This window comes from Triticum aestivum, chromosome 1D (genome assembly GCF_018294505.1).
Source record: "Triticum aestivum cultivar Chinese Spring chromosome 1D, IWGSC CS RefSeq v2.1, whole genome shotgun sequence".
Lineage (NCBI taxonomy): Eukaryota > Viridiplantae > Streptophyta > Magnoliopsida > Poales > Poaceae > Triticum > Triticum aestivum.
Window position 1 is genome coordinate 462988612 of NC_057796.1, and position 18028 is coordinate 463006639.

Genomic DNA, 18028 nt, shown 5'->3' on the forward strand with positions numbered 1-18028 from the left:
GCTATATGAAGTCTTTCGTCTGAGAAAAAATCATAAGCAAGATTACGGGAGAAACTCCGCCGCCACGAGGCGGAACCTTGGCGGAACCAATCTAGGGCTCCGGCGGAGCTGTTCTGCCGGGGAAACTTCCCTCCGGGAGGGGGAAATCATCACCATCGTCATCACCAATGATCCTCTCATCGGGAGGGGGTCAATCTTCATCAACATCTTCACCAGCACCATCTCCTCTCAAACCCTAGTTCATCTCTTGTATCCAATTCTTGTCTCTAAGTCTGAGATTGGTACCTGTAGGTTGCTAGTAGTGTTGATTACTCCTTGTAGTTGATGCTAGTTGGTTTACTTGGTGGAAGATTATATGTTCAGATCCTTTATGCATATTAATACCCCTCTGATTATGAACATGAATATGCTTTGTGAGTAGTTACGTTTGTTCCTGAGGACATGGGAGAAGTCTTGCTATTAGTAGTCATGTGAATTTGGTATTCGTTCGATATTTTGATGAGATGTATGTTGTCTCGCCTCTAGTGGTGTCATGTGAACGTTGACTACATGACACTTCACCATTATTTGGGCCTAGAGGAAGGCATTGGGAAGTAATAAGTAGATGATGGGTTGCTAGAGTGACAGAAGCTTAAACCTCAGTTTATGCGTTGCTTCGTAAGGGGCTGATTTGGATCCATATGTTTCATGCTATGGTTAGGTTTACCTTAATACTTCTTTTGTAGTTGTGGATGCTTGCATTAGAGTTAATCATAAGTGGGATGCTTGTCCAAGTAAGGGCAGCACCCAAGCACCGGTCCACCCACATATCAGATTATCAAAGTAACGAACGCGAATCATATGAACATGATGAAAACTAGCTTGACGATAATTCCCATGTGTCCTCGGGAGCGTTTTCCTTTATATAAGAAATTGTCCAGACTTGTCCTTTGCTACAAAAAGGATTGGGCCACCTTGCTACACCTTATTTACTTTTATTACTTGTTGCTCGTTACCATTTACCTCATCACAAAACTATCTGTTACCGATAAATTCAGTGCTTGCAGAGAATACCTTACTGAAAATCGCTTGTCATTTCCTTCTGCTCCTCGTTGGGTTCGACACTCTTACTTATCGAAAGGACTACGATAGATCCCCTATACTTGTGGGTCATCACCGGCGGCGTGAAGTACCGCCAAAGAAGGGGAAAATGTTGTTGGACAGATGGAGTTTTGAGTGTTTTCCATGCGTAGCACTGCACCATACTGCACTCCAGACAGCTAGCCGGGGTGGGGGAGGGCAGACGACACGTGCACACACAATGGCCCTGTTTGGATCCATAGGTTAGAGTTAGTTTGGGTTAGACTGGACTCAACTAACCCAAAAATATCCAAACAAGAGGGTTAGTTTGGGTTAGATGCATCTAACCCATCCAAAAAATCTAACCCGCCCAAGAGGTGCTTATTTGGGTTAGTTCTTCTCGGGACCACTAAAAAAACATTTTTTTTCTCTTGCTCTCGCCGCAGCAGATCCCTCCCTACTTCCTCGAAGCTTCTCGTCCTCTCCCTCCCTCCCTCTCACATCGCCCATGAAGGCGCCTCGCCGTATCCACGCTCCATCTAACTCTGCCATCCTCTTTGGCTAAAATTAGTTCAGGGTTAGAATCTAACTCTAACCTCTAACTGAGTTAGAGTATCCAAACAGGGCCAATCCCAGGCGCAGGCGCCTCTTCGCCTGTGACCTATCATAGCACCACTGCCGCTAGCTTCAACTCCCATGGCCTGCTCCTGCCACGGCATGGCGCGGCGCTCGACGGGTCACCACTAGCAATACGGCCTTGAGAAGGATTCAGAGCTGCACACACCGGTCTCTGAGAGTGAGTTGTGTAATTTGATCCCGTCTTCGAGCTGATCACCATTCAAACATTTGTTACACAAATATTTTTTTGGGAAATATTAACTTATTTTAGAATACACCATGAGGAATTATCAGTGATACAGAAGAAAAAACAAGATGATTGATACTACGCCTCACGGCGCACCACGCTAAACCAAGAGGTTGGTAACCACACCCACCACGATTACAAGTGACATCAAAGAAAAGGCCAGATGATTGGAGTCGCAAGTCACGTAAGTTGAATTGCTTCATCTTGTCATGATTTGCATTGCTACTCGTGATTATTTATGCCGCATTCTCATGATTATTTATGGTTTGTTAGATGATGTTGGCGGCCACTTTATATCAACAACACGGAGAAAAAAACATTCAATTTTAGCCATTGTTGGAAGAAACTGAACTGCAAATCAAAATGGTGGCTCAACCTCGCAACAATCCATTGGATTGGATGAGGAAGAGAGATAAGTTGTAGGGGAGAATGGCCGAGCCACCGTGCCAATGAATAATCGGCAAGCGATGGGAAATAAGTGGGACAAGTGGAGGGCCGCCCGTGGCGCTGCGGCAACAAAAATGTCCACCACATGGACATGCATTTTTCCACAAGGGAGGGGAAGAAAGAGAAGATGCACAAACTCATTTTGGATGAGCAAAAGGAGAGGATGTATTGAGACCGGGAGACACATGTTGTGGATCTAAAGGGCGAAAGCAAAGTTGGAGAAGAAAGAGTCATGTGTCAAATGTGGGCTCGAGAAAGCCCGGACTTTTGGATCAACAAAGCCTTAGAAGGAGATGTTGCAGCTTGCTCAAGACACCAAGATTTGAGGATAATGTTGGCAGACGCAAATCTTTTATATGCAGAAGGCAAGAAGTAGTTTGAGGGGAAGAAAAGGAAGATCGAGAGCTACAACCGCAACAACAGATGTGACATGGATGATGGCCGCGAGAGAACACGCGGCACAGAGTGATTCATCATGTTGGTCAGCCGTGATCCAGACGTTGAATTTTATTTTAGCTGCTTTCTTGCATTGTTCATTTGTGATGAATTTGTGCCAATAATTGATATGATCGATGTCCATGGATTTGCATGAATTTTTGGGTTTAGTTATGATGAGCGTGGCTGCTCGGCAGGATTTTGTATGAATATGACATTGTTAGATGTTGCACTCGGAGGATCCGAGGGATGTTTAAGGTGTCAGATTTGCCAAATTTGCTTGTAGTTGCTCTAAGGCCAAGTCTAACCGATCACTAAAAAATAGAGGGGATCCGGCTGAGTAAACCTTAATGAAGTATATTTACTTCACTAAGTTTTAGCCGGATATAACCGATGCCTAAATGTAACGGAGTAAAAACAATTCATTTGCATTTCATTTTCGGCCATCGAAATATTTTCTCCATTGCTTACTTATTTATTTGAAGGACATTTTGAACCACAATTAGACATTTTAATTGATATCCAACTTTCATAATTGCTCCTACTAGTTAGATTAATATTTTTCTATGTCTTCATTGTTGATTCTCTTTATTGGCTTGTCGAGCTTGCACACTGCTTTCTTCTTCGGTCCAACGAATTCGATACTGCACCGCATCTAGTCTCATCTCTAGTCTCTACTCTAGGAGGGAGTGCACGAACATATATCAAATAATATATCGATTTAATCTTATTTCTAATCTCAAAACTTGCATCCATCCTACACACAAATTTGAGCAAACAATGAGCTACAAATCGCACCGAATCCGATGAATAACCGAATCAAAACTCGCACTCACCCTATCTTTTTTGCACTTGAAGAACACACATCCGGGGTGTTCCAACATGGTCGAAACTCCACGCACCACCTGTCGCAGGTACTCGTCGCACTTTATGACTGGCAACGGGGAGCCGACGAGCTGTTGGGCCAGTGCCGAGCCAGGCCGACGGCCGAGCGTGTCTTTTTTGGTGAACCCCCGACGAGTGGGATTCAAGCGGCTAGAGGAGGAGGCCATACCTGTATGCGGCGCAGAGGCGTTGTCGGGGCTGTTCGGTTCGTTATCCGGCCAATCCATGACAAAGGCGTTGTCGCCGGCGGACGGATGTGTCAAATGCCACGACAGCAGCGGCCGCCTTAGATCTGTCGATTCTGCGCTGATGACGACGCGAGAGAGACTCAAATCCGGGTGGGCGAGGACCGAGGCGGGGCATACGGAGCGTCCACGGTGGCGGGTGGTGGCCGGCGAGGGCGGGAAGGATGGCGCCGGCGTAAATGCGGCGTGGGAGTGGGGTGAGTGTGGCAATGGGGGGAGGAGATTTTTTTTGCTTTCAAGTGGTAGCGGACCGAGTAAATACAGACGCCGATAGGAGACAGAGTCAAAATTATCCTTCTCTATTCAGCCTAAGACACTTTAAGATGCTCATGTGGCAGAATGCTTTGCAAATGTACATGTCGCGCTATGTCAGATTAGCAAAACAATTCAGACATAAAGACCACTATCCGAAAAATCTTTTGTGTAGTACGTACTAGCTTTGTGCATGCCTGTGGCTCTCAGGCGAGATGATCTTTTGTTTTTTGAGAGTACGCCAAAGGCGTATCATATTTTTATAGAAGACAGAAGACAATTACAAGAGACTACCACTTGCTGCGAACAACAAGTGTAGTTTAAGCACTACACCCGAGCTAATCCGAAGAAAAGCCACCGCATACATTACAACCACAACGCAAAGGAACCTGCCCTAAGAGCATCTCTAGTGGATGGTGTATATGGAGGTGGATGCTAAATATACACGATCAAAACCAAAAAATGTTTCCCAGTGGATCGTGTATCAGGTCGTGTACCTATACACGTCGCTCCCACGAGCGTACCTGGCGTGGGACTAAACACGACCGAACCACGCTCGTGGGCTCGCGAACAGAAGGGAAAAGAAGAGAAAAAAGCCTCCTGCTCCCGCTCCCGTTCCTCTCCGGCCGCCTCCCCAAGGTCGCCGTCGCCCCTCTCCGGCCGCCGCCCAAGGTAACCATTTTTTCCTTTCTCGCGAGCGGGAGCAGAGGGGCGGCGGCCGCACGCGCGGTGGGGGAAGGGGGGAGGGGGGAGATGCAGGGGCGGCGGAGCGGCGGGGGGAGGGGGGAGATGCAGGGGCGGCGGCCGGGCGCGCCTGTCTAATGGGGCGGCGGGACGAGCGGCGCCGTGGGGAGATGCAGGGGCGGCGGCCGCACGCCTTGCAGCCCGATCTGGCGGCGGCGCCGGTGCCGGCGCGCGCCCTAGTTTAGCCACTGGACTGACGACCTTCTCGAGCAGCAGGGGCGTTCATGTACTAATTTCTAATGCCAGGCATTTGCGGTTCGTTTTTTTGGGGGGTAATCTTAGTTGTTCGTCTAGATGTAGTGTAGAGTTGCATGTGCTTGTCTTCGCCGTGCGCTCGGTTGGTTTATCAGCAAAGTTCAGATGCGCAGCCAATAGTTCATTAGTTACGATTTTCTGGCAGTTTCCAGCGGTTGTATTTTCGGCGTATAGTTAGTCAGGCGTAACTTTCTGCCCTGTAATGCTGTTCTTTCTTACAATCTTCTGTCCATGTATGTTGTGTGCCTTCCCCTCTGTTTCCACTGTTCTATTGTGTAATTGTCCTGTCACTAAAATTGAGTTTTGTCTCTCATGTTCTGAATTTCCTCTTTTTCCTGCACTTTTGCTTCACGGTTCATTGTAATTTCAATAGCATTTCTGCGGCTGTTGTTGACCATCTTTCAAGTTTATTTTTGTACTAGTATTTGAGATCTGTCCATCATTTACTATCATGTGGAACTCTTTTCACAGTTAAAATGACCATGATTCACTGTGTCCAGTGGTCGGGTTTAAAGTTTGCTTACAGCTCTAGTACACTTCTATTACACTTACTGAGGACTTGTATTTCTTCTTTTTAGGTCAGTGTAAATTTGGTATTCTCTGTGTTTTGTTGTTCCCATGATTTGTCGCTCTGTCAGCCTTTGTAATTTGCGCCTATGTTATGTTACAGTACCTGACGACGTTAACTGTAACTCCCTTTCCTTAGAACTGTAACTACTGTAGTAACACATCCTTTTTCATTGTCTAAGTTGGGTAATTTCATACCCTTATTCCTTCTATAATTTCTTCCCTGCATGTAAATGTATAGCACACAGATGTACAAGACTTTTTTTTTACAGTCCTCTAGTAACCGAGTTACTCTTGTGTGTTTGTTCCTATACTGTAATTGTTTCGGCGCACACTACCATGACTTAATGTTTACAATAGCTGTTTGTTTTCTTCAGAGGTACTATTGGTTGCTTGCAGATGGATGCTGACCAAAGCTTCTTGGACACCCTTGGTTTTGGTTACACGCAAACACAACCAGAAAGTCCAATTGGAGAGCAGGCAACTCCATCAACTCAGCATCAAGCAACACCATCAACGCAGCAACGTTCTGCAATAATAGAGAAAGGAAAATCCAACAAAGGAAAAAATTGGTCTAGTGATGAGGACAAGGTTCTCATAGCAGCATGGGCAAAAACAAGTTTGGATATTGTTGGGAAAACCGAGATGCTTATTGGGCTAGAATTTCAGAGTACTACAACACACACAAGGAATCGTCATGGCCGGAGCGTAATCCTAATGCAATCAATTGCCGTTACACATTGATTAACAGAGAGACCTCCAAATTTTGTGGTTGCCTTCAGCAGATTTTAAATAAGGAAGAAAGTGGAAGGACTATAGCAGAAAAGGTATGCACAATATTCTACTTCTATATGTGATGTGCAATATGTGATGTGCAATATTCTATATGTGTTGTGCATTTGTATATGTGGTTGCCTATCTTGTACTTCTATATGTGATGTGCAATATTCTATATGTGTTGTGCATTTGTTAACAAATATTTATATGTGCAGACAAACGATGCACACATTCTGTTCAAGGAAATGGATGTTAAAAAAAAACGGCCTTTCACATTGATGCATTGCTATATAGAGTTTGCAAAGTATCCAAAGTGGCAGACAAGAGAACTTGAAACTTCTCTTAAGAAACAAAAGAAGACCATTGATGGAAGTCCAGGCACAGCCACCAATGATCCGTCCGATGCATCCTCAGTACGCACTGATGCAACCTCGATACATACTGATGCTCTTGAACATGAGAAAAGACCTGATGGTGTTAAGAAGGACAAGAGAGGTAAAACTGATGAGAATGCTTGCAAGCTGTCATTAGAAACTGTGTGGGCAGCAAAGCAAGAGAAGGATGAGATCAAAGAAGCGGCAAGAAATGCTCGCCATGCACAGCAATTTGAATTGCAAAAAAAGGAGATTGCACTCAGAAAGAAGGAGGATGCACGAAACGAGAGGGAGGATGCACGGAGACAGTTTGAATTAGATGAGAGGGTCATGCTGCTCGACACTAGTGGTATGACTGATGTGCAAAAGCAGTTCTACCAAGCTAAGCAGAATGAGATCCTGCTCGAGGCCTAGAGTAATGTGAGCTATTTGATATGTGAGCTATATAAACTATTTACTGCTTTCCGCTAGTTGCTGTATGAACTATTTGATAACTACAAATTCATGGATTACATCACTCATTGCATAAATTAAAACTAGATGAAAAGAAATGGATTACAGACTTATAACTAGGACATCACTCGTTTCCAAACTTTTGCCACACATGGTCAATTAGATCAAGTTTAAGCTGATCATGTTCACCTTGATTTCTAATCCGGTGAGTCATCTGAATAAAAGAGCTCAGTTGTTCCGCATGAGTATGAGAGACCGTGACTCTTTCTCCCATTGCCTCAAAAGTGCAGCTTTGCCGACCAGTTTGTCGCTCCTCTTCAACTATCATATTGTGCATTATGACACAAGCTTTCATGACATCACCGATTTCTTTACGTTTCCATCCTTTAGCAGGTCCACGAACAATGGCAAAACGGGATTGAAGAACTCCAAAGGCTCGTTCCACATCTTTCCTAGCCCCCTCTTGCCTCTTGGCAAAAGTTTTATGTTTTCTGGTATCTGGAGCTGGTATGCTCTTCACAAATGTTGCCCACCGTGGATAGATACCATCTGCAAGGTAATACCCCATTGTGTACTGATGGCCATTGATGCTATAATTCACTGGAGGAGTTTGGCCTTCAGCTAGCTTTGTAAAAACAGGAGAACGTTGAAGAACATTTATATCATTCAGAGACCCTGGTAAACCAAAATAAGCATGCCAAATCCAAAGATCTTGTGAAGCAACTGCTTCCAAGATCATAGTGGGCTCGCTGACATGGCCTTTAAACATGCCATGCCATTTTTGGGGGCAATTTTTCCAACCCCAGTGCATGCAATCTATGCTCCCTAACATACCAGGAAATCCTCTTTCCTCCCCTATTGCAAGTAACCTAGCAATGTCTTCTTCATTTGGAGATCTCAGGTACCTTTCCCCAAAAACTTCACAAACTTTGATCACAAATTTCTTGCAAGACTCTAAATTAGTAGCCTCAGCGGACCGGATGTACTCATCAGCACCATCAGCTGCTATTCCATATGTTAGCATCCGCATTGCCGCGGTAATCTTTTGCAGAGGATGTAACCCAAGAGCTCCAGAAGCACTTCTTTTTTGAGTAAAATAACCATCATAATCATGCTCAAGTATACCATCGGCTATGCGTTTGAACAAATTACGGGACATCCTAAATCTATGCATAAAAAGTAAATGAGACAGGGAAATGAAAAAAGGGCTAAAGCAGAGAAGTGTAGTAATTACGAACCTTCGTCGAAACAAATGTTCGGGATAGCGAGGAACTTCTTTGAAGTAGTCGTCCCGCAGAAGAACAAATCCGGCATCTCTTCCTCGATTGATTGTTTGACGCCATGCTTGGAACCGCCATGGCGTCGAGCGTTCATCCTCTCTTCCTCCTCGTGCTCGGCGAATGCTGCAAGTATGAGTTCATCGTCGCCAGATGAAGATGACGAAGAACTCATGTCCAAAGTGGATGCGGTCATTGTGTTGCGTGAGAGACGATAGAGAAATCTACGTGAGAAGAGAAGTCACAGATAGAAGTGCTAGAAGAGAGATGGTAGGGGTGGTTTATATAGACTAGAAATACGACCGTTGAAAATATAGCCGTTTGAAAATATAGCCGTTGGAATATACACGTCCAAATTTACACGTTCCACTGAAAAACTGAGAGGTGTATATTTTAGCAAGGTGTATATGGACGTGTATATGGAGATATCCACGTCCAAATTTACACCATCCACTAGAGATGCTCTAACCAGAGCAACAAAGCCGCGTCTCGACCAACACCGATCACTCGAAGAGCAGCAACTTTCACCGAACTTCCCTTGTCGACGCACCAACCACCCATGATTACCGAAAAGAAGATGGCAAGTGGAGATGGCGAGTGGGTGGCGGGACTCAGATAGTCCCGAGATAGCCACCTTCTTGTACTCACCGGCGTTGGCGTACCTAGCGCCCAAGAGACTCTACTCGGACCAACGACACGCACCGGAGAACTGCAACACAGAACATCCTAGCCAAGTCTCCACACACGATGCTCTCAACAGAGAAACGACGCCAAGACGCCGCCATCACCGGTCCAAGACCTAGGCTTTCACCTGGAGACAGCAACCCAAGCAAGAAGGGAAGATGCCGATACACCTAAGCGACGCCTCCAAGGAGGGGAACGACGCCCACGGGCGCCGTCGTCACGACACCGATCGAAGACGGCAGGATTTTCATCCTTAACATCGCCCACCTGCCACCCCTCGCGAAGGAATAAGGCCTGTCTGTGTTGGATCACACCGCCGCCGCCGCAGCACCTCGCCATCGTGGTCATAGCGTCACAGAACACCAGATACCCAGCATGGCGAGGCCACACCTTTCAGCAACCACCACCCTCACGGCCGAGGAAGAACACCACCAGCACATCTCCCACATCCAGCACGGCCAGGAGCTGCACCACCTCCTGGCGGTACACACCGCGGTGGCCACAGCCCTGGAACCCACAGACGGAGAACCTGAAGCGCATCCAACACTGCAGCAGCCACCGCCCTGAGCCACGGACGCGCGCTCCACCAGAGTTCCCTGATGCGAGCCGCCGTTCCAGGCGCAGACCACCCAGATCCAGCCCGTGCCGCCACCTACCTCTCCAAGATGGCACCTTCTGCTTACTCGCAGGCACAGGCAGGAGGCAGACCACCAACCCCGACCGCCGCAGCAAATCCCGGCCATCGCCAGTGCGGCCTCTCCTGGCCGAGATCTGCTGCCTCTAGGGCCTGGGTGCGCAGCCCCTCCAACCTCCGCCCGACGCCGCGAAGAACACCGTGCCCAGCACCTCCACTTCGAGCCCTCGGCCGTGCTCCGCCTTGCCATACGCACCTCGCCGCGCGCCGCCTCACCGGAGATCCCCACCGCGACGCCCCCTTGACGCCGCTCCCCCGCGCGAGGGAGGCTCGTCGGGGCGCGCTGACCTCGCCCGCTGCCTTTAGCAGCCGGGCGTGGCCGCCACCGCCGGCGCCGGTGGCGGCAGCGGCCGGGGGAGGGAGGAGGTCGGCCGCTCTGCTCGATCTAGGGTTGGGGCCTCCGGAGACGCTCGCGCGAGCGACCCGGTAGGCGAGTTGCATTCTCAGTTTTTGAAGTTATAGGCGAGATGATCTCGAGCCAAACTAATCATTTATGTCCGCTTTAGAGCAACTCCAATGGGGCGACCCAAACGGACGCGCGCTTTGTCTGCTTTTTATCCGTTTGGGTCGGCCAGGCGGACATGCGCGTCTGCATTTTAAAATAGGTCGGCTTGACCGCCCAACGGGGAGGCCGACCCAAATGTGTCGGCGTGAAAAAAAAGTTGCATGAAATAAACATAATTAAACATAAAGTGGCCGTTCAAACGCCGGCCAAAGTCCACCTAAATCTAATAAAACATTAAAAAAAGTCTGCTGCCGCCCCGCACGCTGCCCTAGACATCGTCGGCCTTGCCCTTGCCCTTGCCGTCGACTCCGCCGTCGTCGGTGAGGTCGATGAAAACCGGAGCAGGGCCAGCCCACCCGAACGCCGCCTGGTACGCTGCCAGGGCAGCCTCCTCCGGCGTCTGCTGGGGCGACGGCCTTGCGGCCAGCCGCGCGCGCTCCTCCTCCTCGAGCCGGAGCGCCTCCGCGTCACGTTGGAGCATGGCCTCGTAGCGCATCTGCTACTCGCCGCCGGCCTGCTCCTGGCGGAGCCAGTGCTCCTTCCAGCGCTCGAGGTGGGCCTCCTCCTGCTCCGGCGTCGCGGCAAAGTGGACGGGAGGCGCGCTCACCCACTCGCCATACTGGCCCGTCCACGAGTAGGGCTCCTCCGGCCAAGTGGGTGGAGGCGGGGAGCGCTTTACGTGTCGGCTCCTGCTCCGGCTTGGGCTGGACGAGCAGCGACAGTGGCTATGGCGGCACGAAGAGCGGGGTGTGGATGGAGTCCCCCGCCGCCAACAGGGCAAGGGCTTGCTCCAGCCCATCCCAGTGCGCGTCCTCCTCGAGGCGGCTAGCCTCCAGCGCGTGCTGCAGGGCCTCCTCGAGGGCGGCTTGGTACTCCGCCTCCGCCTCCATGTCCTCCGGGTCTACCTGCGGGGGCGGCGGCGGGAACGGCGGCAGGACGGCGTCGACACCAGAGCGCCGTTGCTCCTCGTGTTCGAGGGCGAACCACGCCTCCCAGTTGGGTGAGTCGGCGGCGTACTCTGGCAGCCGATGCTGCTCCGGCGTGAGCTGCGCGCGGCGCCTGCGCACCTCGTCGTCGTGCGCCCGCTGGCTACGCGGAACTGCCGGCATGGGGATCCGCTGCTGATCCAGATGCCAATGGTGCGGCAGCATGACATCGGGGTACAGCAATGGCTGCCTATACTCTCAGTGCCACTGCGCTTGGTGCGCCGGGGTGTGCAGGCGCCGGCGACCAGGGCGGAAACGCGGCGCCGCCGGAGGGGGAGGGGGAAGGGTAGCACGGGAGGACGAGGCGCCGGGGGTGCCCTTGCCCTTGCCATTGCTGCTGCCGAAGAGGCCCATGGGCGCGCTAGGGTTTGCGGTCGCCGGCGAGGAAGCAAAAGGAGTGGTGGGGGGGGGGGCAGATGTGGACGGGAGAAGTGGATGAGGCCGACCCCGCCGCACGCGTGGTTAAAAAAGGACGCTTCCACTGGCTGACGCATGGGCCCGCTGTCGGTGGTCGTCATAAATAAGACGACCGGTGGCGGTTGGGTGGCCGCCAGGTGGGGACGCGATGGACGGCGAGGAGACACGCGGCGCGTCCGCGCCAACGTATTCCAGGCGCAATTTTGGGCTGGAAATGGGTCGGCGCGGACGCAAGACGGACACGATTTGAGTCCGGGTCGGCGCGTTGGGCCTCCAGTTTTGTCCGTGCCGATCCAAACGGACGCGGGCGGACGAAATGGGTTGCCCCATTAAAGTTGCTCTTATGGGATTGTGCGTACTTGAGCTTCTCTGTTTTTCCTTTTTCCTTTTGCGGAGGAGCTTCTCTGCGTTGTGAATAATAATCTAGAAATACGTACTACTATTTCCTAGTGGCCGACTGGCCGTAGTAGTAGGAATAGTGCTGACTGCTGAGACGATAAAATAAAATATGCATCTCGACCAGGCCGAGCTCTGTGTCAGGCCGGTGGAGGCGCCGTTGGCTGGCACGTCTGGTCATGCTCATATGAGCATGCCTCTTCACTGTATTGCAGGCCTGGACGACCAGACCCTTCACGTAGCATCACAAAGAGACGGTGGAGAGGCGGACGCCAAGACGAGATTCAACGGTCTTGGCGTGTGCCAACGGTCGGAACGCGACGCGCACGCCGTTGATGCGCGATTTTTCCATCGACGAGATAGTTGCCCAGCCATACCACCCGTCTCGAATGGTCTTTTTCTTTAAAGTATGCTTATATTCAAATCATGAATAATACTACAAAGTCTTTAACCCGTGTAAACACACCTAACACACACGTAATGAACGAGAAAAACATAGAGCACCGTAACACAACTAGTAAAACATGAATATCTTCATAGCTCTCTCTCAGCATTCCTAAACCTTGCGAGAAGACTCCCGCAACGCTGAAATCTGCAACTGTACCCAAGCAGGTCATCATTTTCAACCATGGCATAATCGCTGTCACGCTGCTCCCTCTTTTCTACGCCCTCGTGTCGAAAAGGTCAGAATACATTTATGCATTCAACACACCTGCACCAGCCTTCGTCATTTGTGGCTTTAAGTACCGTTATATGTGCCCCTTCCAGATGGAAGAGAGTTAGGATCCGGTTCCGACGCCGCGGCCAAGCAAACCACCCGGGCAAAGCAAGACATCCATCCAGCAGCAACACAAAGAAGTAGGAAGAACAACAACAACAACAAAATCATACCGGCGAGGAGGAAGAAGAATCTTCGTCTCTACACAACCACCACCCATTTGAGGACCAACCCCCCACATGCCGGTCAACCTCCAGACACCATAGCCTGCAACCTCGATGAGATTCGGGGATCCCCATCCCGCTGACTCCTAGACGGAGGCAAGAGCCCCGCCTGGCCGCGAACGGAGCCCGAGCAAATTTATTCAGACGTGTCGTCGTTGCGACGACCTCGGCAGCGACTCCCTCAACCCTAACCCTACTGAGAACATCTGACGCACAGATCTGAGGTTCCCCGTTCCTCTTGCTGCCGGAGCGGCCAACGAAGGAAGAGGAAACCAGCAGCGGCGACACACAAAGGTACCCGTCGTCTCCTGTTCGCGTGGCTAACCCTAACCCCTCGTGTTTTAACCTCCCGGGGCACTAGGTCTTTTCACGTACAGTTCGGTGTGTGATGCATAGTTTTTCACGTAGTACTAGATTACTAGGAGTGGCTGAACCAGGTTTTATTACAAATGGGTATGCATATTTCAAAATTAGTATTATCCCGATTAATTAGAATGAACTAGTATGTTAAAAGAGAGAGACAAAATTAAAGATGTACACCCATTTTTCACAAAGAAAGAAGTTGCACACCCATTTTGTACCGTGGCTCCGACCATGACCGATTGACTACTACTACTCTCTAAATATATTAAGTTATTAAGCTTCCAAGTTGAAGCCCTGGGAGAGTTCGGGTATTTTTTTTTCTTCAAATGAACCCGTCTGTGAGAGGGAAAATTATTCATTAATATATTAATAACTCTCAAGAATATATTAATAACACCGGATGCAACCGGTTAGAGGCCCAAAGGGGGAGACGTCAACCGGCCCCGCAGAGACCGGAAAGACGCCATGAGCAGAACGACAACCCAGTTGCGTCGATCCCAACCTTAGTCTTTTATTTCATTTGAAACATTTTCAAATTTGCCTTCGTGATTATCGCCCACTAGCTTGATCATGCAAAGTTATGAATAAAGGTGATTCTCACACATCCTTTTCGCAACTTTCTTTTTCATATGAACATACCGACTCTCCTGCGGTAGGTTTTGAGGCGGAGTCTAAAGAGATCCTCCTATTTACCTGACTCGTGGGCTGCATCATAATGTTTGGGCCGGTTTAGGTGTTGCATCCCAAGATCCTTCAAACAACCTCGGGGGCTGCATCAAGGTACACCGGCCTCCGTTGCAAAACAGCCAAAGGCTTGAGCTCAGACAAAGCCGGCTTCCCTCTCTAGTACATGACTTCGATCAACTCGCTCATGGGATGTAAAACAAAAGGTAGGTCATGTCTGCTCAAAGTCCTTGGCTTCCTTTTCCGGTGTGCTTGGATGTTGGAGGCAAAGTGCTCAGTGACCCAAGTGGTTTCATCCCTGATGTTGTCACGGGTGTTGTCATGGTGGCTAGAGCGGTCGCCACCAAAGAAGAAGGGTTAGGCGGATCCGAGGCCTTCTCCATGGGCTATCCTCTATGTTGGGCTATGGGATTCTATCGTTCCTGGATTTGCATGAGAATCCTATGCTCACCTTCTCCTACGGAGGACACCGTGAGGCTGGACAAGGAGACGAGGGGAGTGAGAAGTTGCATACTACAAATAGGTTTGGAGCTCATCCTTGATGGTGCTTGCGGTAGGGCAATGATGCCTGCGACAGAGGTTGGCGACCAACATTCACCACCACATCATCGATTTCTCTGGCCAAAGAGCGGCCTTGTTCATCCCTCCCGCGTTGGACGCCAGACGGAAGGCACGTCGGGTTTTGGTTGGAATCCATGGCTTCCTTTACGGGTGAGCTTGGATGTTGGAGGCGAAGTGCTGGAGATCACGACAAACTTGAGTGGTTTTGTCCTCGATGTTGCCGTGGTTGAATTCGATCATGATGTGTGCTAAACCCAACTGTTTTTTTATGTATAGGGTCATCTTTGTAGAAGTTGGTAATATTATGTAATTTCTTTTGTTGGGGTCTTGATGTGAAATGTATTGCAAGGTCTATATAATATGTTCTGAGTGCTCCAAAACCCTTCTCTGCTCAAAAGGGAAGGGGATGAAATGAGAGATGATCGTTTCATTTTGTTGCCTAGCTAGTTGAGCAATCCATTATCGGATATAAGAAACATGCAAGGGGGACTTTTCTTTCTTTTCGAGTCAAAGTGCTTATACAAATTTTAGATGATTTAATAAATAGTAAGTTTAGAATTAGGTTCGAACTATAGAATTATATATTTATTAAATGCTTTATAATTTAACTTTAAAAAAAATACTTTTCATAATTAATTTTATGTGGAAAATTATTTTGCCAAATCCCAAATTATATTTAAAATTATTGGTTTTTAGTAAGAATATTGAATTCATTTTATGTGGAAGATTACTAAGAATCTCAAAGGGTTTTTGCCTGGTCCAATAATACCCATACGGTAACATGGTATGACCCTTGAGTGAAAACACTAGTAGAAAATATGCCTTTAGTCCCGGTTCGCAAAGGCCATTAATCCCGGCTGTGCAACCGGGACTAAATATGCGCGACTAAAGGCTCCCCCCCTTTAGCGCGCCTCTTACGAACCGCGACTAAAGGCCCGTCCACGTGGGCGCCAGGAGTCCGTCGGGGCGGAGGACCTTTAGTCCCGGTTCTCGTGGCTAACCGAGACTAAAGGCCTCCTCCGCAGGTTTAGGGTTTTAGCCCCCCTAAACCTGGTTTCTTTTTAATTTGTAGTGTTTTATTTCTTTTATTTTTTATTTTGTGTTTTATTTTAATTTTGATGAAGTTTCAGTACACATATTCTACGCTACTATATACATGCATATGAAATTTCAAACAAGAAGAATTCAAGAGGAATATATAATATATATTCAATCTCGGGTGACCATATACAACTTCGAACAAGTTTCCATACACAATTAGGATGGATGACCATATACAACTTCGAACAAGTTTCAATCTCGGGTATGCATATAAATTTCTTCGTCCTCGGTATAGTGTTCTCCTTTAGGATTGATGACTTCCCTCATGAAAAATCCTGCTAATTCATCTTGAATTGGTCGGAAGCGAGCTTCTGGACTAAGCCTCCTCCGCAAGTTATCCGTCGCCTTCCGCACGCTATCCGATGCCTTCCGCTCAGAGGTGTGTCTCCGGATGTTCTCACAAACATAGTATCCACATAGATTGGTCCCCGGTGGCTGCTTATCCACATTAACTAACCTTCTAAAATCTAGCTCATGTTTGAATTCACCGACAATTTCTTCTGAGAACCGTCTCCAAACCCTACAGGGCAAAGAAAATTAAATGAACAAGGGAGTTATTAGTTACTTGATATTAGGAAATGAACGAAAGAGACCGATCGATATAGAGCTCAAATGATTGAAAATAATTACTTTTGCAGCATTTTTCTCATGTCGGCCCAACGCTTTGGATCCGAATCCATAGAGTCCATGATTAGAACTCTGGAGGTGTGAAGTTCAATATTTAGCAGAATCCAGTGGAACCTGCGGACACGTTACATGCACAGTCATGCATAACTCATCGATTAGACATACCATGCATGGAGTAAACAAAAGAGAATGGGCACAAGAGAGAAACACTCACCCAAAATGGTAAGGAAATAGAATATGACTTTTGAGTTGATGCTTTCTAAGAAACTTGTACAAGTCTTTCTCCATGTCTTCGGGGTGATTTTGTAACACATGTCCATTAACGATATGTGGGTCAATGAACCCAACATCATGGATGTTTCTTATTTTGCATTCCCAAATCTTCAATCTGCATAATAGCGTACGCAACAATATAGTTAGGACAATATATATATATAGTGCAGGCAATGAAGAACGAGATGAGGTAGAAATAAATCACTTACAGAACGTAGCAACTCAGGATAGATTTGTCGAGCTCGCGCAGATTGAACAGCTGGAACAATTCACTCATATGAACTTGTACAGAGTACCGTTTGGTGTGATGCTCCTCTGTAACATCCGCATAAATATATTCTTTGTCGGCCCATGTTATGAATTGCTTGTACCAACGTAGCAGATTTCGCATTTGTGGTGGTAGACTCTTTTCCCGCGCAGGCTCGACGAGAGGCCCATTCCGCACATATTGTAATGCTATCTCACATACTGGCGCATCCTCAAGGCCTAAGAAGGCACGAAGAGTCAAACCCATCTCGGACGCTTGTTTCATGGCACTCGCTACAGTCAATCCAAGTGCTGCCGCAGCTGCTATGATCTCGGGGTCCTCTTCCGGACCGGCTTTCACTATGAGCGGGGGGATCGATTGTTTATTCTGCATCCCGAGCTGGTCAACTTGTTTCCCGCTTTTTTTACTTTCTTCTTTCTCCTCCTTCAATATTTTTGCTTGCCTACGAAGTTCATGTCCATAGTCGTCAGGCATATTCAGCTCGGCTTGGGACGGTGTCGTCAAAAAATCCTTAGCCCACTTCTTTTGCTTCTCAGTGAATACTTGCTTGGGCTCAGGCTCTTTTATCGCCTTCGTATCCGCCTTCCATTTCTCATAATGAGCAGACGCGGCCAATTTGGTTTCAGCTTCACTAAGTTCCCAAGGCCTTGGGAGGAGAGGCTTCAGTGATGGCTCCGGTACCCTTGTGGTCTTAGGTACATAAGGGTCCGGGTTAATAGTCCAGGAGCGGGTTTCCTTGCTGTCCGCCTGCTTCTGCTTCTTCGCCGGAGGTGGATTGGGGGGCGTCGTACCCGCCGGAGGAGGATTGGGGGGCGTCGTACCCGCCGGAGGAGGATTGGGGGGCGGCGGCTGCTTACCCGCCGGAGGTTGTGGATCGGGGGACGGCGTCGAA

General features: G+C 48.6%; 1 protein-coding gene across 1 annotated transcript; it reads left to right on the top strand.

Annotated features, from left to right (window-relative positions):
- The first annotated feature begins 6359 nt into the window (after window positions 1–6359).
- Window positions 6360–7319, top strand: LOC123160662 (glutathione S-transferase T3). The gene is made up of 2 exons (XM_044578495.1): window positions 6360–6581; window positions 6747–7319. The coding sequence occupies exons 1-2, from the start codon at window positions 6360–6362 to the stop codon at window positions 7317–7319; spliced, it is 795 nt and encodes a 264-aa protein (XP_044434430.1).
- Window positions 7320–18028: the final 10709 nt, after the last annotated feature.